This window comes from Ascaphus truei, chromosome 5, assembly GCF_040206685.1.
Source record: "Ascaphus truei isolate aAscTru1 chromosome 5, aAscTru1.hap1, whole genome shotgun sequence".
Taxonomy (NCBI): Eukaryota; Metazoa; Chordata; class Amphibia; order Anura; family Ascaphidae; genus Ascaphus; species Ascaphus truei.
The window spans coordinates 288,042,485-288,066,277 of NC_134487.1; the positions used below are offsets into that span (position 1 = coordinate 288,042,485).

Here is a 23,793-nt window from a genome sequence, read left to right on the forward strand (position 1 = left end):
GTCCTGCAGTGCACTATTTACTACTCCAGAGCTCATTGCAGTGCTAGAGGAGCATGCAACAAGTTGAGATTCCATTTATTTAACCCTCCCAGTGCCAGAGGCGGCGGCAATGCCTTTCTTTACATGTCTACCCAGCACTAAAGGAGTTAGCGCCAGCATAACTTTACTGCAGGCACTGATGGGGTTAACCCAGGGGTTCTCCACTTCAGTCCTCAAGACCCCCCCCCCCAAACAGGTCAGGTTTTAAGGATATCCCTGCCTCAGCGCAAGTGGCTCACCTGTGCTGAAGCAGGGATATCCTGAAAACCCAACCTGTTGGGGGGGTCTTGAGCACTGGAGTGGAGAACCCCTGCCTTAACCCCATCAGTGCCTGCAGTAAAGTTATGCTGGGGTTAACTCCTTTAGTGCTGGGTAGACATGTAAAGAAAGGCATTGCCGCCGCCTCTGGCACTGGGAGGGTTAAATAAATGGAAGCTGCGTTTCCGCCCTTCACCCTCCCTCTCAGATTGTCCTGCTAAATGCCATTTGGAACAAGCGTCTTTTCATTTGACAGTAAAATCAATGAATGAAATATTACAGAGCCAAAAAAGGCTCGGTGTGGAATTCATTACCAAATGGGGTTTTGCCGTGAAAGGCCAGCTTACTCCAACTGGCTGCGCCCGGCAATCAAATGCACGAGCTTCATTAAATTCACAAGTCTGTTAACCCCTCACCTGCTTTTAAACTTTGGCCTACAAGCTACTTTAAGGCGGTTGGCCTGCATCATAAAGATCGCTGTAGACAATGAGTCAGAGACTGCATTAAAGAGGCAGCCACACTTAGGATTTTGCTAACAGCTTCTCTGGTGTTTTTAACATGTCATCGTGTACAGTAAGTTGCTGCCAGAGAGGACTATGGGACATTAACCCCTTGAACTGCCTTAAAAAACATATTTCACCGATCTAACGTAGGGTGATGCCAATGTTGCAATGGGCAGAACGTTTTGATGTAGATTGAAGCAATACCCAAGATGCAGAACTTCACATGTGCTTCAAATATGTTCGTCCTATTGCTCCACATCACTTATTACCTCCGTTAGAGCAGGGAGATAGCCCTGAGCCACATCTGCAGAAAGCCGTCCTCTTCTTCACGGGCACACCGCTCTGCTCCAAGCAGTGGTGGTTTGCCTGATAGGCCCAGGGCATCAAAATGTGGGGGGGGACAAATGTTCTGTTATGCCCCATATATAGAGGCCCATGCTGTCTTCACCACTGATTGCCGGGGGGACAGAGCGTGGGGCCTCTGTAAAGGTCTCTTACCTTCTCCTTTGCTTCGCCCTCCTCCTGTAGCATTGTAGCGTCAAATGATGCTGCGGCGTCACATGGCGATGCATTGCCATGGCACGCCGCAACGCTGCAGTAGGAGGAGGGTGACGCTGCAGGAGGAGGCGGACCGGGTGGCAAAAAGGTAGGTGTCTATGCACTTAATGACACCACTCTGAGGACAGCATATGCCATGTGTATGCCTACTCTTCTGTGAAAAATAGTGAAAAGGCGCAAACAACTTCAATGTGAAAATGGTATTAAATGTGCAAATAATAACAAGTGCAAATATCATTAAGTGCTATAAAATAAAAGAATTATAACCCAGCTCAAACCCTCTGGTGGGACCTGTCTCACGGGTTCCAAGAAGTATGACAGATCTCAAACAATACAGGAGGAGCATATATGGGACAAAAAAGAAAGAATGATACAAAATTTAAATGCAGAGACACTCCTGACGAAGCCGGATGCAGTCTACCCAGACTGGGCAAAAAGCGTAGAGTGTTGCTTTCTGTACCTGTGGGCGATCCGTAGTTTTCCAGCCAAACAGCCGTGACGTCACACGCCCATACGGACGCAGCGAGAGGAGCTCCGACATCAGACTGCAGGCGAGGGAGACTTGGAGAATCCAGGGGAGGCGGTGAGAGCTGCGGTGAACCCACGATACTCACATAATATTGTGATAAATGCTTATTTTAATCTTGCACATTGTAAGTGCGCACTTTTATACCTATTTTTTATAAAGTTTATATTATCAGCCTGATCGCGCTATGTAGTGCTTTCTCATCTCTTTTTTACACTATCATCGCATTGGTGAGGCACACCTTCAGGGAGATCCAAACAACATCTATACCATACGGGTAGCAGCCCTATCTGCTAACTGCACTCTAATCTTCTACATCTTGTGAGTAGGCTGAACATCAGAGCCAAGATTACATCCTATATTATACGTCATTGTTAATACATCTGCACTTAAATTTTGTATCTTTCTTTCTTTTTTTGTCCCATATATGCTCCTCCTGGATTGTTTGAGATCTGCCTACTCTTCTGCCATTCTTTGGAAGGCAATAGGGCACGGATAAAGTTTAACCCATGCTGTTCTTAAGAGACGGCCCAGTATCTTGATGTATAAACTCATATTGAAATTAACCTGTCAAAAACAATGCTATAGCAGAGACTCTGTTGTAAAGCTAATAACCCCATTTGTCATTACCGTGAGTTAAGCAAAGATCTGTTATATCGATAATCTGCATGTATTGCTGTGATACAACCCCCCTCCCCTCTCCCCAACAGGTCAGGTTTTCAGGATATCCCTGCTTCAGCACAGGTGGCTAAATCAGTCTCTGCTTCAGCACAGGTGGTGTGGTGCAGTCTTCTACTGAGCCACTGATTGAGCCACCTGTGCTGAAGCAGGGATATCCTGAAAACCCTGACCTGTTGGGGGGGGGGGTGGAGGAGGGTGGTTGCGGACTGGAGTTGAACCCCCCTAAGTTAAGCAGTGTCTCTCCGTTGTCTGCTATGCAGATATAATAGGAGCGAAGCCGTTATGATCCCACAAGCCTCTGCAGAGCAATAGAGGGATTAGGAAAGTGCAATGAAATACTGCGGGACTTCCCACAGGAGCCTACACCTCCCAAGCTAACAAGCTCATGTCTGCTTCTGCATGCGTGTTCTGGAGGATTTTCTCGTGCTTCGTCAGTGATGCCCGTGGGTCCCCAAACATAAGTTGCAATGTGCAGGGTAATTGGTCACATCTTAATTATGGACAAGAGCTTGTCAGCGCAGGAGTGTGACAGCATATCTCCTCCCCAGCAGTAATCGCTATAATAATGGGGACTTTGAACATCATACATCCACGGAGAAGCTCAGAAAGCCACAACATATTACCATTCACAGTGGTCTTATCGCGGCCAAACAACTGTGTGCCATTCCGCTCTTACCAACAGTACATTGTGTCCTGAAATGCCACAGCATAGTAACAGAACGTCCCGTTTCACCAACTGTTGTCATTGTTCACTGCCCCCTCTGGAGCATAATAATAGGATATGTTGTGATCTGCATTAACACTGCCATGCTGTGATATTCTGCTTTATAATCACGTGTTGTGTTGCTGCTGTAACTCTACTCACATACATAACCGCTTTATCCAATGGGCACAAGGGGCAGATGCCCGCGGCCCTGCTGTGCACACGCCAGTGAGAGGGAGCCCAATGTGGTCAGGAGTGGGAGGAGAGTCCTTGATTTAACCTTATGTCGCACATACGAAAAAGTACAGGTCTGGATGTCTCACAAGAAAAGAAAGTATTAAGAAGTAAGAACAAGTGATGAGTTCTGAACAAGCTGCACTTGTCACATTTTAGAAACAAAGCTGGATCATAATGGTCCCATGAAGATGCTCACACACCAGAAAGTGAAGCAGGTGCCGTTGGCCATGACAGAAGAAACGGACCGTCTGACCCAAAGCAGGCTGGAGTATATAAGTGAAGAGGAAGATCTTCCTGCCTGGAGCTGCAGTTGCAGAAGATAAGTCCTATTTAGAATGACATTGTGAAGCTGATCGACTTCACGGATAACATTGATGAGTCTGCAAGACTAAAAGATAGGAAAAAAGTTGCAAGTAGGGTAATAAATAATAAAATATGAAGTGTATAATAACATTTTACACACATTTCCCCCCCCCTTTATTTCCTTATTTTTTGTATACCTAATAAATTTAGTTTATCAAATTGTATGGTATTTTCTTTAAGGTGAGGGTGTGCATGGGGGGTCCACTAGTGTATACTTCGTCCAGGACCCACCAGTGACTTAACACGGTGGCTTAGGTAATCATTGCCATTTAACTCTACAAAAACACTCAGGCACATGTACCAAGTCTTCTCCTTGCTTCCTACAGTACCTTCCTTCTTCCACAACAACCTGATTCTCAGAAGCCACAAGTGTGAAAAGTGCTACTTTGTAGAAGCATACTGTAGCTGTGAGCGGTGATACTTCATTTGGTATTTTTGCAGGAAATTGCAGACCTTGTTGCTGACCTAGTCTTGGAGCACCCCAAATGGCTTATCTTGGGGGAATTCAATGCTTGGGTTGATGATACACTGTCAATTTGGTGAAAACCTCCTCCACACAATGAATGCTCAGGGCTTCACACTACTTGTTTGCTCTGCTACCCATAAAAATAGCCACACACTTGATCTTGTTTTCCAGACCGGTTTAGAAGTCTCTGCGTTAACAATAGACCCAGTTGGTCTACCACTCCATTTCCCCCTACATCCCAGCCATCCTCAAGTAGAACCTTGCCTATGGAGGTGGCCAGGTTTCGACCATTGTGAGATCTGAGCCCCCACAGCCTGATGGCAAACCTGGATTTCTCTGACATATTAAGTGCCTGCATGGATCCCAATGCTCTTGTCCATTACTACAATAGAGATTTGGGGGTCGCAATGGATACTATCGCTCCTGTCTGCATACAGTACGACCCCCCCACCTCACACCACAACACCCCTTGCTTTGAGAGTTCTATTAGGGAATTGAAGAAGAAGGGTCACAGGCTTGAACGGCACTGGCGGAGGTCTTGCATGGATGAGGACAAGCTGAAACTGATTGACCACATCACAAAATACCAGTCCATAATTACTCATAAGAAATCAGAGGTCATATCACATGAAATCTCAACAGTGGACAATAGATCAGCTCAGATCTTCCGCATGGTAGAGAGGCTCTGCAAACCAGCATGTCTGCAGTCTTGTGTAGTCTTTTCACAGTCCCGTTGTGGTGATTTTGCTCTCTTCTCTGATAAAGTAGACTCCATCCGGGCTGAGGTCCCGACTGTGCTGTCTAATGAGTTTCAGGGTTCCAGGCATGAAAATGCAGGTTCTCTGGCTTTATGGACTAGCGTTGACCATCTGGATGTAGAAGACATTGTGCAAACAATCCAGGGGTTGCGTCCCACTACCTGTGATTTGGACCCAGTCCCAACACGCCTTCTCTTATGCTATGATGATGTAATCGGCCCAGAGTTTGCCAAAATAGTCCTGTGCTCTTTGCGGACAGGGATCTTTCCAGAACCGCTGAAGGAAGCAGTCATCAGACCTCTTCTAAAAAAGCATTAATTAGACCCAGGCAGCATGGTTAATTACAGGCCTGTATCAAACCTTCCTTTCCTTGGAAATGTTATTGAGAAAGTGGTGGCAACCCAACTGGAAACCCGTTTATCAACCCATGATATTTATGACCCATTCCAGTTAAGATTCAGAAGATGGCATAGTACTGAAATAGCTCTGGTCCGTGTGCTTTATGATCTCCTGGTAGCGAGAGACTGTTCTATCTTAGTACTTCTGGACCTCTCTGCAGCATTTCATACAATGGACCATGGGATCTTAATGGAGCGCCTGAAAGATTACTGTGGATTGGGTGGCACAGTTCTCAGCTCATTCTGATCTTTTCTCAATAGCAGGTCACAGAGAATATCTTCCCAAGTGTACTCCTCTGCACTAATGCCCCTGTCATGTGGAGTGCCACAGGGTTCTATCTTATCTCCTATGTTCTTCACAGTGTACATGCTGCCACTGGGTGACACAATCAGGCGGCATGGCCTGCGTTATCACTGCTATGCAGATGACACCCAACTCTACTTGTCCTTTGCACAGGGTACTAAGGACCCATTATCAGTCATCAATAGATATTTATGAGCTACTAGACTGGATGAGTGCCGGTTGGTTGAGGTTGAATCCTGATAAGACAGAAGTGCTTGTGGTGGATGCTCAACTTAAGTTTAGGGGTTCCCAGTTGCTAAGCTCTGTCCGTGTGCAGAATCTTGGTGTTGTCCTTGACTGTGACTTTACCCTTAAACATCAGGTGTCAGCCTGCAGCTGTTGCATCGGCCCAGTTGTTAACTAACCAGACCCGTTCTTGCCACGTAACACCTGCTCTCCGTTCTCTGCACTGGCTGCCTGTAAAAGGGCATATTTATTTCAAGATGGGCTTGTTGGCATTGAAAGCCCTACATGACCAAGGCCCCAGCTATCTAGAAGAGCTTCTAGTTCCCTACACTCCGATTCGCTCATTCAGATCGGCAGATAAAGGACTGATAAACAGTTCCCAGAATTTCCATGACTTCCTTTGGCGCCCGAGCTTTTAGCCACGCTGTTCCCACTTTCTGGAACAGTCTGCATAATACAGTTTGAGAGATTCCCCCTTTCTGAAAAGCTAAAAAAAAAATCTCAAGGCCTACCTGTATTCCCAGGCTTTTCAGTAATGAACAAATTACCTGTCTAACTGCAGGACCATCCCATCCTGTATTGTATCTTTCCTTGTGTTTGGTCTCTTATAATCTTAAATGTTTTCTTCTTTTTTCCTTTTTGTAACTGAAGTGCTCTGAGTCGCATCGGGAGAAGAACGCTATATAAATAAAGTTATTATTATTATTATTCATTGCTATCCAAGAGTGGGAGCTCTTGACATACGGGATACAATCATGTGCAGTAAAATAAGTAATTAGTGCTGCTAGCAATTTCTATTTCAACTGATATGTACATGGGGAATCTCAGAAGCAGCACGGCCCAAGTCCTACCACTTGGAACAACAAATATTTATTTTCCTGGTCCCAGTATTGCCACAATGATTATGGGGCACAAATAGCATTATTGCCACTGGGCCAGTTAGTAAAAGGATTGTCATCACTGACATTGTCATCGTTTCTGCCTGACAATGGCAGACACGATAAGGGCCCTGTTTCTTCCCACCAGGGCCCCTATCGGTTCACGTAAGTTAACAAAACAAAATAAATGAAGGTGGTGATGTGTCCAGAAGAGAAGTGAGTGATCAGCAGGGTGTGTAGGTTGTTTGAGGTGTTCTTGTTTCCCAAAAAGTAGTCAGGGGGAATGTAAAAGGGATATTATCACCATTTATTTTATTCTTCATTCTAGGTACTATATCCAATATAAAAACTATCTTTCGAGAGGAAATTTATATTGTAAGGAAAAAAAATAAGTGTATATATATATATATATATATATATATATATATATATATATATATATATATATATATACACTTATAAAAAAATAAGTGTATATATATATATATATATATATATATATATATATATATATATATATATATACTAGCTGAGAGCACCGGCGTTGCCCGGGATGTTTGTGGTGTGGGTGTGGCATTTGGGTGGGGAGTGGTCCACGCGGCCCATGTGCGGTGGTAGTGGTGCTGTGGCTGTACTTATGGTGATTGTATCGGTGTGCTGATTTGGGAGGGTTTGGTGCTGATGTGGGGGTGCGGATGTGGGTGTGCCGATGGGGGAGGTGCAAAGGTGCCGATGTGTGAGTGTTGATGGGGGCTGGGAATGGCGGGGAGCCGAGAATGCCAGTGTGCTGGGGGGCAAGGGGGGGGGGAGGAGGTGGGAAGGGGGGGGGAGGAGGTGGGAAGGGGGGGGGGAGGAGGTGGGAAGGGGGGGGAGGAGGTGGGAAGGGGGGGGGAGGAGGTGGGAAGGGGGGGGAGGAGGTGGGAAGGGGGGGGGAGGAGGTGGGAAGGGGGGGGGAGGAGGTGGGAAGGGGGGGGGAGGAGGTGGGAAGGGGGGGGGAGGAGGTGGGAAGGGGGGGGAGGAGGTGGGAAGGGGGGGGGAGGAGGTGGGAAGGGGGGGAAGGAGGTGGGGAGGAGGTGGGAAGGGGGGGGAGGAGGTGGTGAGGAGGGGGGGAAGGAGGTGGGAAGGGGGGGGGAGGAGGTGGGAAGGGGGGGGAGGAGGTGGTGAGGAGGGGGGGAAGGAGGTGGGAAGGGGGGGGGAGGAGGTGGGAAGGGGGGGGGGAGGAGGTGGGAAGGGGGGGGGAGGAGGGGGGGAGGGGGGGAAGGGGGGAAGGGAGGAGGGGAAGGGGGGGGGAGGGGGGGAAGGGGGGGAGGGGGGGAAGGGGAGGAGGGGGGAAGGAGGGCGAGGAGGGGGGAAGGGGGGGAGGAGAAGGGAGGGGGGGAGGTGGTGGGGAAGGGGGGGAGGTGGGGAAGGGGGGGAGGTGGTGGGGAAGGGGGGGAGGTGGTGGGGGGGAGGAGGGGGGAAGGGGGGGAGGTGGTGGGAAGGGGGGAAGGGGGGGGAAGGGGGGGGGGAGGTGGTGTGAAGGTGGGGGGAGGTGGTGAGGAGGTGGGAGGTGGTGGGAGGTTGTAAGGGGGGAGTGAAGGGAAGGTGAAGGTGGGGGGGAGGTGGTGTGAAGGTGGGGGAGGTGGTGAGGAGGGGGGAGGTGGTGGGAGGTTGTAAGGGGGGAGTGAAGGGAAGGTGAAGGTGGGGTGAAGGTGGGGGTGGAGGGGGGTGAAGGTGGGGATGGAGGGGGGTGAAGGTGGGTGAAGGTGTGGATGGAGGGGGGTGAAGGTGGGGGTGGAGGGGGGTGAAGGTGGGGGTGGAGGGGGGTGAAGATGGGGATGGAGGGGAGGTGAAGGGGGGGCGTGAAGGGGGGGGGTGAAGGGGGGGTGAAGGGGAGGTGAAGGGGAGGTGGAGGGGGGGTGAAGGGGAGGTGGAAGGGGGGTGGAGGGAGGTGGAGGGGAGGGGAAGTGGAGTGAGGGGAGGTGAGGGGAGGTGAAGGGGGGTGAGGGTTGGGTGAGGGGTGGGTGAGGTGAGGTGAGGGGAGGTGAAGGGGGGTGAGGGTTGGGTGAGGGGTGGGTGAGGTGAGGGGAGGTGAAGGGGGGTGAGGGTTGGGTGAAGGGGGGTGAGGGTAGGTGAAGGCCGCTCAGTCACCCGTCCGGCAGCTCCCACGTGGATCTGAGGCGGGAGGCTTGTTGTGGCCGCTCCCCCGCTGTGTCCCGGGCGCTCGCTCCCCCGCTGACTGTAGCGGCGCCAGGGGGGTGGAGGGGGGAGGGGGTGGAGGTGAGGGGTGGGTGAGGGGTGGGTGAGGGGTGGGTGAGGGGTGGGTGAGGGGAGGTGAAGGGGGTGAGGGGAGGTGAAGGGGGGTGAGGGGAGGTGAAGGCCGCTCACTCACTCGTCCGGCCGCTCCCACGTGGATCTGAGGCGGGAGGCCCGGTCCGCGCTTCCTCCGGTAGCGGCGCACGTGAGGGGGAGTGCAGGAGGCCCGGTCCGCGCTTCCTCCGGTAGCGGCGCACGTGAGGGGGAGTGCAGGAGGCCCGGTCCGCGCTTCCTCCGGTAGCGGCGCACGTGAGGGGGAGTGCAGGAGGCCCGGTCCGCGCTTCCACCGGTAGCGGCGCACGTGAGGGGGAGTGCAGGAGGCCCGGTCCGCGCTTCCTCCGGGAGCGGCGCACGTGAGGGGGAGTGCAGGAGGCCCGGTCCGCGCTTCCTCAGGTAGCGGCGCACGTGAGGGGGAGTGCAGGAGGCCCGGTCCGCGCTTCCTCCGGTAGCGGCGCACGTGAGGGGGAGTGCAGGAGGCCCGGTCCGCGCTTCCTCCGGGAGCGGTGCACGTGAGGGGGAGTGCAGGAGGCCCGGGCCGCGCTGCGAGGGAGGAGGAGGCTGTAGTTTGCTGCTCTCCGCGGCGCACGGTGAGGGTGATGGTGCGGCTGGGGATGTTGCAGAGCGTGGGGATTTGCGTGAGGTGGGGAGGGGGGAGAGAGTGAGGGGCACCGGGAGAGGAGGGGGGGGTGGGTGTGTGTGTGTGTGTGTGTGTGTGTGTCCCCTTTGGCCCGTCACTCCGCCTCAGGCCAATGAGAGGTGCGGGGGCGGGCAGGCCAAGGGACCAATGAGATTGCCGCTAGGGACGCAGACATACAGTGAACTCAGAAATATATAGTAGATATAAAATCTACCATTTTCAAAATAACGGTGGTATTAAGTTATTATACAAAGCATTAAACACTTAGGCTCATGTTTACTACATGGTACAAAGTTTGTTGTTGGGAGGATCTTGGTAAAAGCAGCAAAAGATGTGAAATCGTATATGTTTTTTTTAAATACATCAGCACTGTAGTCATAGATAATAGTGAGGTTTTTTTCATTTAACTCTTAATACCATTTTTAATGAGTTTTAATATACTGAGCATCCTTTGATTTCTATAGCAGGTTGCAAGATCTTTGTAACACTTTCCTGTTTTTGATAATCTGTTGCCAATGTTCCCAGCAGTTTGAGCTAAAAACTGTAACAATAGGTAATGTTACCTTCGTAGTATAAGAATACATTGTAGCACCTGAGTTACACTGACTGAAGGATTGATTGCAACGGACAGGCGGCCATTTAGTTAGGCAGGCAATCAGGATTTTTACAGATTTAGAACAGGAGCACCAAACAATTGCCAGCTTAGGTAAGAATGTAGAGTTGTAACATTGTCACAGGCTTTACATATAAAAAAAATGGGGGGGGTGTAGTATTGCTGATTTAAACCAGGAAGCCTCTCCGAGGAGTCTCCGGCTCAGCAGGAATTTCATATCGGGTTCAAATCGGGTCCCTAGTGCTAAGGAAAGTAAAAATGGCTACTACTGTACAACGCAGACTTATTGGCTGCCCTGGATGATGCCCCATGTTAGTGAATGACGGTGCTCCATGTTAGTGAATGACGGTGCCCCATATTACTGAATGACGGTGCCCCATGTTAGTGAATGACGGTGCCCCATGTTAGTGAATGACGGTGCCCCATGTTAGTGAATGACGGTGCCCCATGTTAGTGAATGACGGTGCCCCATGTTAGTGAATGACGGTGCCCCATGTTAGTGAATGATGGTGCCCCATGTTAGTGAATGACGGTGCCCCATGTTAGTGAATGATGATGCCCCATGTTAGTGAATGACGGTGCCCCATGTTAGTGAATGACGGTGCCCCATGTTAGTGAATGACGGTGCCCCATGTTAGTGAATGACGATGCCCCATGTTAGTGAATGACGGTGCCCCATGTTAGTGAATGAAGAGCAAGTCCTTTTGCTGCTATTTTCTTTTTAGCAACCCCCCCGCCCCCTTTTTTTTTTTTAAATTCTGTACTTGAATCCTGGAGATATCAGTTGCTGAACATTTGCCTCCCCGGTCACCCTTTTTTTTTTGCCCTGTTGTACAACGTGGCAGAACAGGTCATCGCTATGTAAATAAACAGCAATAATAAAAGGATTGAGAGAGAGAGGCAGAACGGGAAGGAGACGGCGAAGGGCAGAGACAAAGGCAGACAAACAAAACAACATTGAGGACGACAGGTAGAGGAGATGAAAATAACTCGCCTCAACAATGCTGGGAATTCACGCCACTTAACACGCCAGAGAGGATGCTGGGTACCATCGCTCCTTGTTAATCTAATCGCCTCGGACAGACGGCGCCCAGGCAGTGTTTAAGCAAAATAAACTTGTTTACCAGGCAGAGTGTAGCAAGGAGCACATACATAAAGGGACTTGTTGGACATCTCACATTCACGTACTGTATCATGTCCCAGCTAAAGGACACAGCATGATGCATAGGGACCGTTCCACCAGCATGCAGATATAAGTGAAGGTCACACAATGGGGAGAAGGTGTGACATAGTGTTTAAAGCGGCAATCAAAGCCGGCGATTTTTTTTTGTGTGTGAAGTTTTCTGGTTCACATTTTAGAGATGCAAGGGGTTCTCTGGAGCGAAACCCTGTTAAATGTAGCTCCTAGGGGCCCCCTGCGTCCTGAGATACCTCTGAAGTATGCACCCATGCTCTGCTCGACTAGCAGGGATCACATAATGGCCGCTTTTTAAAGCTTGCCGCCCTGTGGGGCAATAGGAAACTGTGACATCATCCGGTGCGGCTTCCTACTGTCTCATGTGATGCGGGAGCTTTATAAAGCAGATGGATATCGGCACCCCGTTCGGAGGTAAGTATCTCTAGAAGCAGGAGGTCCCTAAAGTTAAATTTAGTGGGGCTCAGCTCCAGAGACACCCTGCTTCAACCCTCTGCAAATAAAAACAAATTGCTAAAAAACAAACAAAACACAATGGCTTGGATTGCTCCTTTTTTAACACAGCTATCCCACTTATAAGTATACATGTGTCATCATCGTCAGCCCTTGTCGACCCACTGACACATTTTCTGATCTATATATCTATCTAGATACATATATATCGAGCTAGATGGATACATCTAGATAGATGGATCTAGAGAGCGATAGATACATAGATCCAGAGGGAGATACTGTACTGTAGATAGATAGAGAAAGATAGAGAGAGCTATATATATATATATACATGCCTACATAGGGGGCTATGCACAAAGCAGTGATAAGTGTTTTTTAGTGAGATAAATGCTTTATGGCGCAATTTTTTTAGCAATGACTGTGTTTTGATGATAAAAAGCCTTTTAAGCGCGATACTGCAGTGTTATCGTTGCTTTGTGAATAACGCTGTACGCAATATTGCACCATAACGGCATTTATCTCACTTTAAAGTACTTATCACTGCTTTGTGCATAACCCTCATATTATTGTCCATGCGTCACCGGAAAGTTAAATGGCAGGTGACAACGTCTTTTCCAGCAAGTCAATGGATAGAAGGAACATTATAATGCTGCTTCCGAAGATTCGCATGTAGATTCATTCAGTGAGTGGTTTTAATGCAGTGTCATTTCTGATGGATTTTGAAATTATAAAGAACAAATATTCTAGGTGGGTGCGTGGGGGGGATTCTAGAGGAAAGAGCTGACCTACGGCAGGAAATCCTCTCAATTCAAATAAACAATATGCAAATCAGGTGGGTTACTGCTAGTTTGCGTTACCATAACTCAGCAATTTAAACACATTTGAAAAAGTGTTTTATTAGGAGAATATAAAGCTTTTTACAGTGTACCTAACGTCTGTGTAGTAGAGCAGAAGTTCACTATATACTATGTGCTGGGATCTTTTATTCTAAAACGTTATTTCTTTATACAGTAAGTTGTTTTTGATGTGTATGGCATTATAGGCTAGCAAGGGCACCACTCTCACTTAAGATGTGTGGTGGTTAGCAGCCATTTTAAATTCCCAGTGTGAGATTATATATATATATATATATATATATATATATATATATATATATATATATATATATATATATATATATATATGAGAGAGAGAGAGAGAGAGAGAGAGAGAGAGAGAGAGAGAGAGAGAGAGAAGAAAAAAAAAAAAAAAAGCAAATGCAGCTACATATCACCATTTGGTGCCTGAACCCGCGCTTCCACCTGCAGCTGATAACACTGTCATCTTCCAATGTTTCTTCTCAGGTCAACAAGTGCTGGGCCTGGTGGAGAATCAGAGTGACTGGTACCTGGGCAATCTATGGAAGAACCATCGCCCGTGGCCAGCCCTCGGGAGAGGGTACAACACAGGTGAGGTAGAGGCGGGTAAATACCCGTAACGAAGTACTGGTGCTTCATCACAGGAAAGCACAATACTGGTCACTCGTTGGGCACTAAAGGGGACAGAAACATATTAGAATGCCTCACAAGGCCCTCTGGCAGCTAAGGAGTTAACCCAACCCTTGTATTGTAAACAAAAGAAACAATGTTTTCCCTACCCTTTTAAAGTGCACCTCTCCAGATTCCTGTGGATCTTTCTAAAACCTCTGTCTAAAAATTCCTGCTTGGGATAGAACAATATGGCAGCTAAAATTAGATAAAGCTTTAATCGCAGTGTAATGATGTCACTGGCCTCACTTCAGAACCAACAAACAGTTCTTATGGATCCTACGTCCGGGATCAGACGTCCAGCTTGGCCCTCCTCTGCCAACATGGGCTCTGCGGTGCACAGGACCTGCTGCCCTGCTGCTATTCCCCCCCCCCCCTACAACTGTTCCGTACCCCTTCCCCCTCACTCAACATCTCACCCCTCACCTTTCGCACTCGACAACCCAATGCCCAAGGCAAGACTATGTTATGGGCCCCGGTTAAAGCGTTTTTCGCAGCGTGTTTCTCCTTGTGGGACCTTGATACATCTGTCCCGTTCTGTTGCCCACATTTATCAAAGGCAAAACACTGCCCCCCGATGTATCAAAGAAATACACCCACTGACACTGTTGGGATTCTTCCTTCGATACTTCTGGGTCAACGTTGTTGGCCAGAATTGCACCAATTTTGATTTGATACATATGCTCCTCTATATCTAAACGAATGTCTTGATAAAGACCACTCTTGTACGTATGGTGCAAACCTTCTAAAAAAAGATATCTGATTTTAGTGAACGCATGTTAAGGGTCCTGTGGATGCAATGCTATTTCTATCCATGCTTATTTGTTCTAGTTAATTACTTATTGATGCTGCATCTAAAAACGTCTCCATAAGCCACTAAGAAGAGCCCCAAGTGATTTGTCAGGGTGCTAATCTATCGATATTACAGGCAGACTGCAACGGGGAAAGTTCTCACTTTCTGCCGCCAGAAAAGATTCATATCCTGCATTGCAAACAAATTGCACGCCAGGCCAGCCTCACTCATTTGGAGTGAGACGTTCTCAGTGTAACTCAGCTGTAACCATCGAACAGCAGTGGTCTTGTAGGCATTAACCCATTTCCTGCCACAAAGACTTTGCTCACCTACTACACTTCTTAAAACCCCTAATGCATTGCAGGTCATATTTTTGAATGATGTTGATATATTAACATGTAGCATCATCACTTGTGAGCACATTCACATGTCTCAGACAGGTCTGCAACCCTGCTTTCCACCATTATCTCCTAGCATACAGTGCTTCCACAGCAGCTAGGGATCCTGGGAAATGTCATGTGTACCAAGTGCCCCTGGCTATAGCCTTCTACTGGCCTCAACACTATAAGGCCTGGGACCCAGCAGGGGAATCCTGTGGAGCCGGTCCCGGTCCCCCCTGGCTGCACAGCTCACTACACGCTGTGACGCGTCAGCCGCTACGGGATACGAGAATGGTGATCCCTAGCGTTGACGCGTCACGTGGTGTGGCTGTGAGCCAATGAGAAGGGGAGGCATCGGGAGGAGGGGAGGCTTTGGGAGGAGGAGAGGCTTCGGGGAGCGGGGAGGAGTGTGGGGGGAAAGCAGCATGAGTGCCTGTCTGTGTGTGTGTGTATGTGTGTGTCTGAGTGCCTATCTGTGTTTGTGTATGTGTGTGCCTGAGTGCGTGAGTGCCTGCCTCTGTGTATGTGTATGAGTGCCTGCCTGCGTGCGTGTGTGTGTGTGAGAGAGTGCCTGCGTGTGTGTGTATGTGTGTGTCTGAGTGCGTGAGTGCCTGCCTCTGTCTGTGTGTCTGTGTCTGCGTGTGTGTATGAGTGCCAGCCTGAGCCCGTGGAGGGAGGGAGGGGGGGAGAGTAGCGGGTCCCTCCGCTCAAGCCACGCCCCCCCTCCCGCTCAAACCTCCCACTCCCGCCCACCTCCCGCTCCCGCTCCCTACAGACCGCATATCGCGGTCTGTGTCTGTCAGCGCCCCGCCTGTCTGCAGTGCGGGAGCACTGACGGAGGGAGTGGGGCCTTAGCCTAAGTCCTGATAGCAACAGGCAGGCTTTGGGCTTAAACTCCTGCGCAGGCCTAGCCTGTAGTTGCAGCCTTGATGGGTACTATGTTTCCTTATCCAGGGGCAGGCCTAACCGGCAGTTAGATTGTCATACCTGGGGAGGGTACTGACTGGGTCACATGTATATGGTGTGAGGCCTGTCAATACCTCGACCTGCCCTGTTATGGGGCTGGGTTACAAGCCCTTCACCACAGGTATAAAAGCTGACTACCAAAATGAGGTTGTTGATTATGGATTAGTGTGATAACCTTTTCCCTACAAGAGGGTCAAGGATATTGGGAGGAGCTCTTGAGGCCTCAAGCCCTTGGGGTCTGCTCCATTGCTGGTGGACGATCATGCTTTTGTACAATAAAGCTACCGTTGGACCGATGATGTGTGATTATTGGAAAGGAGTATTGCCTGTGGGGACCATCCTACATCCAGCAGGATCCCCATGGGATGGAGGCGCTGCACAGTAAAGAGATGGAGAAGCCTGTCCTGTATGCTGCTCCCAAACTACAACTGCGTAGCCACTCAGACCTCCTGAACCAGCAGGTGAGCTACAGCACCGGGGACAATACACATGCAGTGGCCAGATCTTCTGTGGCAGATGGGAACAGGTGCTCCACATGCAAATGAGCACACAGTGTCACCTCATTTGCATGTCGTTTCCCAGAATCCCTGGCTACAGCGGAAGCATTGTATGCTAAGAGATGATGGTTAAAAGCAGGGTTGCAGACCTGTCTGAGACATTTGGATGTGCGCACAAGTCATATTTTTTTTGTTGCTATATGCTGGATGGTGGAGTTTTTTTTGTCATTTTTCTACCCTCAATAAGTTATTTAATATGTTAACACGAAGCTCTTTTTGTCTATGTAGTGTATGTGCACGCGCACTGCTCTTTTGCAAGGCGTTGCAGGCCTCTCTGGCGCTGGAGGGGTTAAGGAGAGCGGCACCATGTTATAACAGGCACTTTATGCATAATGTAAAGTTCTTGCCCATTAGGATATTAAATCTTCTTCTTTCTTCTCTGCCTTGGATCACACCGGTGTCTGTAGTTGTATTGATTTTCTAATGCAGCCAGAAGGATTGCACAATTCTTTACTGCAAACAAAGCTGAGGAGCGACAACTCGCCATGATCACAATCTCCAGAAGACGAGGCTGCTTTGTTCTTTGGACTTTTAGCATCCCTGGCGATGTAGAGTTATTGTAGCGATTTTGTTCCTGGAGAAAGCTACATTTATTTGTAGGTTACGATGCCTTTGGCACGAAAAGGGGCTCTTCTTGTCTGTGTGAGAAGATGGTAATAGTGTGGACGGAGTTGCAGCCCGTGTTATCCGACTTACAAATAGCGGTGTTTTTTTTTAAATATTTGGTTCCTTTCTTACAGCAAATGAAAATATCACATTAACATGTCTCAGACATGCTACTTGTCACGTACGTTACACGTGTGAGCACGTGACCTGCATACGGGACAAGGGTTAATACACAGCTCTAGCTGGCCCACTTTTCACCTTCTGCAAAGGTCCCGCAAATGAACAATATCTCCCCTCACTCCGTCCCCAGTATATCACCGGTCACGAACAGCACACGAGTGAGTAAGTAAGTGACTTAGATATGCAACCAGGGTTAATACACACGGCTACCCAACTCCCCTTTCTCCTCCGCAAGGTACTTTCAATTAGTTAATAATGATAGCATGTTCTTGTATAGCGCTGCTAGTTTTACGTAGCTTTACAGAGACATTTTGCAGACACAGGTCCCTGCCCCGTGGAGCTTACAATCTATATTTATAATAGTTAATATAAACCCCTTACACAATTGCAATCATATCTAGCCACAGCTTCCTTTCTTAATAACTCTGTTTGTTACTTAATTACGTCTCTGAGATATGAAGCCCTGCGAAACAGGACCCCAGGCATGGATTACAAATGCCACCAAGAATTCCCCCTAAAAATAAACACTGAAGTCATGCAAAAAGATCAATAAGAAAGAAACAGAACAGATATTTTCTGGACCCAAGGCTGCTTACTATTAGAATTATTGCTCTACATCAGGGGTTTTCCAAAAAATGTTTGTTAAGGAACCTTATAATTATATAACCCTCTTTACCCGCCTATAAAGGAGTTTACATCAGATGAATACATATATTATACTATATAGTGTATATGGCATTGCTGAGTCTGTCATACTTGGTCAAGGTGCTAGGTCGGTGCATGCTGGGAGTGGATATCCAGACAGTATAATGATGGTCCCAGGAACGTTCACAGTACAAACAAACGTTATTCATAATGCTCGCCATACAAAGACAGACTTCACTTCGGACATTAACTCGTATCAAACAACATGGTTACTCTGTGCTTCTTCCCCTGGTAGCTCTCACTCCTACGCTGGGGAGGTACTTATGCTTGTTTCTATTGATATTGGTTAGATTGGCAATCTCCTGCATAGCGTCTATAATGCCCCATCTCCGGGAGTGCAACCATGTTGGGACACACACACACACACACTACTCTCTGGAATAATTTCCCCATTACTGTGTATGACATTACTCATCCATACATATCAGTTCGGGAGTTTGCCGAGGACCTTCCGGTGGGGCCGATCCATTTAGGCTCCGGAGCTTCTACTCTGAGAACTCATGCTGAGCACATGCTCACTCCTCTTCCTGCATGAGAACAATCTTGGGCCATTACTATTGGCACTAACTATATAGGGCATGTTCCTTAACTGAAAACCATAAATGTTGACCGGACATCCTTAATACACATAACTATATATACGTAAACAATGTATACATGACTCACGGGGAGGCCCTTATCAGAACTCCAAGGGACCTCTGACCTAAAAATTGGGTGGAGCTATATATACACCGTTCTATCTCCATTTGATGACACCACTGGTCACTATGTATCCTACATCACATGAGGGGGGGGGGGGCAATACCAGAGGGATCCCACCCGGTTAACCCCTTACACTAATTAGTCCCCAGAGGGATGAGATCAGATGCGTTGTAAGGAACCCCAACCCTCTCTAATAGTATCTGAGATCAGATTGATTGTAAGGAACCCCAACCCTCTCTAATAGCGCTTGTGAGATCAGATGCATTGCAAATTCTTCTGTATTTGGTACAATTTTCAACTGACCTAAAAATTGCAGGGAACCCTTTAGGGATGCCCGGGGAACCCTTGTTTACAAACACTGCTCTACATGCATTTTGATATGCACTGCTGTTTAAACTTTGACACCACCCCTGTTCCATGCCAAGACAGTACAACATGTTGTGTTCCAGGGCTTCTTCCTCTTTCTTTGACCGGAAGTGGAAGATTTCCAACTTTCTTACAAGGAAAATTGGGACAGTCATGATTGACACTCACTATTCTGCAACTTATTCTAGAGAGATCAGCTGTATAGATACTCCAAGAACTGACCCTATGCCAAGCTTTCTCTGTCTCTCCTTGAGTTTAATAAATTGCATATGCATGGGCTATTACTACGAATGGATGGACATAGTGGGGGTATTTGCTTAAAGTGTCTCGGCTTCAAAACTGGGGTACTTGAGTACGTCATTACGGCTGGGCACGCCTTCTCTACAACCCGGGATCCTGGCTGCTTTGCCTTACTTCGGTGTTCAAGCAGCTACGTATTGTTGTTTGCTGATGTTCCGGAGCCTGTGTGTGTTAGCAGGAATAGTGGGGGTTGCGGAGCTTAGAGGTTGAATACTTCCCGGTCTCTCACTTCACTTGTGAGGGTTCCGATGAGTCTTTTCTCCCCTCTTCCGCTATATTCACCCTCCCCCCCCCCCACCTGTGTTCATTATCCACACCTTTGTGAAATGGCTTTGGAGGGATTATAATACAGCCTACCGGATTTGTTATTATGGACTTTATAAATGGATCTTTGCCCTGTACTCTAGAGCGCCGATTACTGGGGTTAACCCCTTCGTGCACCTCAAAACTGGGGTAAAACCAGAGCAAAATAATTGCACCAGATTTCTCAAAGGAAAACCTCAAAGTGCTTTCAATGGGGTTGCTTTTCTTTGATGAATCTGGTGCTGTTTTGCGGTGGTCTTTCTTATGTTTTGCAGGAATACTTCAGTAAATACACCCTCTTGAATGGCAGGGCAACACATCTACAAATATGGGCCATTTAACTTGCCCTAGTTATGGAGGGACATAAAGGCTTAACGTACCTACCCTTCGAATATACCCGAGAAATTGTGTGGAAAAGTTTCTAGTGGAAGTAAAATTAGGCCACAGATACAGATTTGTTATTTAACAACATTTTGTAAAAAAAAAATGTCAGCCAGCCGCTAGTCGATGTATGTAGACGAACTCGTGCTTCCTGCATGTAGTATGGGGGAAACCCTTAACAGGCCAACCCAGGCCAGTCTCCCCAACCCCGCTCAGGAATGCTCCGCTCTCAGTCCCCTCTTGTGGCTGCTCAGGTCCAACCGTACAGTTGACACCCAGCTTACTCCACCTGACATAGGTAGGGGCCCAGCCCGACCGCATGAGTGAGCACCTCCAGTCTGCCCAATCTCTTCTGGGAACTGAACCATAGACCCGACCGTACAGCTGGAGCCTCTCTTCCTAGCATTTTCCTGACACCCTTAAGCTGGCTGGCGCGACAGTCCTGCGAAGCTGTGATGATGGACCCATAGACTGGATCTTAAACATACAGTATCTTTTAGACATAAATAATACCTTTCCAGGGATGGGGGTGTGGGAAATTCAGAGTGTTAGTAGTTCTTGTTGCTGTGGCACAGGGTATTTAATACTGAGCTTCTCCTGCTTTGCCAGAACCCCCAGCCATCTTGGAGTTGGACGGCTTCCCACCCACCATTGGCACGCATGCCAGAGCATGAATAGCCTTGTGGGTGGCGATTGGGTAGAGCCGCCAGAAACATCTTGGGAGGCTCTCAGCCCTTATGGGGGCAACGGCTCCATTCTGAGGCCTCTGCCTCTTCTTTCTCTACCAATGTGAGTCAGTTTTACCTAATGTGGGAAAGAGGGAAACTCTACTTCCCCCAGGGGCATTAATTGCCAGGAGATACCCTGTTCTTTGGGGATTCTTTTATTTATTACCCTTCTCGGAGCAGAATGCCATTGCCTGTTCCTCTGCAGCCCAACTCCTCCTGAAGGGTAACTTGAAGAGAAGACATGTTCTTTTGTATAGTGTATCGATGGAATGGATCCAGGGGCATTTGTTCACTGTAATAGCAATCGCATGTCCCCAGTGTCAGACTAACTGCACCATTAACCCAGTGGTTCCTGGAGGTGTAACTACCCGGCCAGATACCTCAAGCAAATCGCGATCATGTTCTTGTCTTCCGTTCAGATCTCGTTCAGCGGTCCTGTAGATCTTCCTCCCCTAGAAAACAAGCAAAGGTAGAACGTACTTTCCTTCCCAACCTTGAGTCGCCGCCTCCCACCTCTGTGCTAGCCTGACCGGGTTTTGTCTTCACAGTCCAGCGCTCTACTGTAGCGCATCAACATAAATTAGAAGAGAGGCCAACAGAATTAGAATTGAAGATAGTGTCCGATCTTTTGCAACTACATATAACCAATAGCAATCTCTGATCACTATAATAATATACCGTATTTCCTCGATTGTAAGACGCCTTAGATTGTAAGACGCACCATCGATTTGGCCCTTACAATCGAGGAAAATTACTTTTTCACTTACCATGTTTCAGGAGAGGTCCCATGTCAGCGAAGGATGAAGCGGCCGGTGGCGGCAGGAGAGGTCCCACGTCTGCAGATGGTTGAAGATGGACAGCGGGTGGGTGTGCGGCAGCAGGACAGGTCCAAAATCTGCAGGTGAATGAAGATAAGAAGACAGCGGGCGTGCGGTGGGGTTTGACGGCAGGAGATCATAATTGCAGGAGAGCTGAACAGGAGCAGAGCGACATAGGGGGAACGGCTAGGGAGGTGCACACTGCAACCGGAAGTCAGACACCGGTCAACTTCCGGTGTTACAGTGTGCACCTCCCAAGCCATTCCCCTATGCCACTCTGCTCCTCCTATTATGATATATTAGACTCGTCCACCACTGAACACCCGCTGTCTTCTTATCTTCATTCACCTGCAGACGTGGGACCTGTCCTGCCGCCGCCACCGCACTCCCGCCCGCTGTCCATCTTCAACCATCTGCAGACGTGGGACATCTCCTGCCGCCGCCGCACACTTCGTCCTCCGCTGACATGGGACCTCTCCTGAAACATGTTAAGTGAAAAGAGGGGGTTAGTACTGTAGACACTTTTTTTAATACATCGATTCTAAGACACACCCCAATTTCAGACATGTGAAAATAAAAAAAAAGATGCGTCTTAGAATTGAGGAAATAGGGTAATAAAGACAAATATATAGATACAATATGGTGTGTGTATGTGTGTCAGGACGAGCTCACCACAAACGAGGCGGGACCGCGGTGCTGAGGTGGGATAGGATATAACGCCACCCACAGCCACAAGGGCACGTCTTGAGAGTAGAGTGGTCTGGGAGTCCGAGTCGGGGCAGGAGAGGTACGGATGATAGAGGGTGCTGTTCGCCAAGTCCGGGGTTAGAGAGAGGGACGTAATCATTTACCGTTTGCCGGGTTCGGGGTACCAGAGGTGCGGAGAGACGTATTGCCGTATGCCAAGTTCGGGATGCCAGAGGTGCGGAGAGACATATTGCCGTATGCCAAGTTCGGGATGCCAGAGGTGCGGATAGTCGTAGGGGAAGCCGGTTCGGTACACGAGGAAGACTGCAAAACAAGACAGGACAAGACAGGACTAGGGAGGCAGAGAGTGATGAGAACTGGTTCTATGCTCAGCCGATGAGTTAATGAAGCTGCAGGGTATATATAGGTAAGAGGATCCAATGGCAGAGTAGCAAGGTGGGGGTGTGTAGATGGGCCAGGCTGAGACAGGGATAGGTCCACGGGAGTTCTTGGAGGAGGGACTATCGATCCTAGAAGAAAGGGTACATTTGTTTGCAGCATTGAAAAGAGGAGATGTGCCTTTAAGAGGCTGGAGCGCCTCCGTGTGGCCGCGCCTCCGTGTGGCCGCACCTGCGGGCGCGTGACCGGGCGCACGCCCCGGCCCGGCACTAGAAGGAGAACGCTGCCGTGCGCGCGCGCTTAGGCAAGATGGCGATCGGCGTCCTGGAGGGAGGATCACTGCGAGGCGCGGAAGGGCCCGGCGGCACCGCGGGTAAGTGGGGAGCACGCCGAGGGCGGCGTGACTCCCGGGTCCTTACAATGTGCTTATGATACCTCTCCTATCCACAAAGCACAAGGACCTCCAGGGTGCCAGCCTTGATCATGCACATTTTAGGTCAGTAGGGCACTCAAAGGGTATTGCAATGCATTCCAGCTGGGAGGCAGTTAATCCTTTGTAAAGCATTGCAGGCCGCTCTGGGTGCAAAGGGGTTAAAGGATCAATCTCCCCGTGCAGAGATGTCGGTGTGTTGGCTGCATGCAGTGATCGCTCCCTGTGGCTGCTGTCCGTATCTTGGCTGTGATTTCTCGGAGAAGCAATAACCTGCTCCAGATGTTCCTGGAAGATTTAATTGATTTGGTTTCCTATGTGATGAGACTCCTGTCCCCTAAATCCAAATCTAATACGTTAATTCAATCTTCACCTGATAAGGCTCTGAAGCAGCCCAAACCTGCTTAACCCGTTCTGTGCCGGGTATTATAGAGCGATGTTCATGAATTCACTGCTTAAGGTGGATGCAACACATTGTTAAGTGTACGTCTACACGGAGGGCTGTAGATATGTGGCAGGTTACGATTATTATCAGAGATCCAGTTACCAAAATCAGGGAGATTATTATTTTTTTAACATTTTAATAGAAAAATGCAAATTTTTATTACAGAGTCTTAACTGAGGCGATGGAAACAGAAACGGCAGATAAGAACTGCTTGGCTGCCAGTCTGCTCCTATCTGCTGTAAAACCCTGTGGAGCTTACAATCTATGTTTTTGGTGCCTGAGGCACAGGGAGATAAAGTGACTTGCCCAAGGTCACAAGGAGCCGAACACTAGGAATTGAACCAGGTTCCCCTGCTTCAAACTCAGTGCCAGTCAGTGTCATTACTCAAAAGAGCCTCTCCTTCTCCACATTCATGTTATGTCTATAAAAT

General features: G+C 48.6%; 1 protein-coding gene across 3 annotated transcripts in view; it reads left to right on the plus strand.

Annotated features, from left to right (window-relative positions):
- The window catches only part of LARGE1 (LARGE xylosyl- and glucuronyltransferase 1), a 354,609-nt gene that overhangs the window by 279,491 nt on the left and 51,325 nt on the right, over positions 1-23,793 (plus strand). For all 3 annotated transcript variants that reach the window (XM_075602524.1, XM_075602522.1, XM_075602523.1), the window contains one exon: positions 13,434-13,538. In XM_075602524.1, coding sequence (XP_075458639.1) covers positions 13,434-13,538 — 105 coding nt within the window. The remainder of the gene's footprint in view (positions 1-13,433; positions 13,539-23,793) is intronic.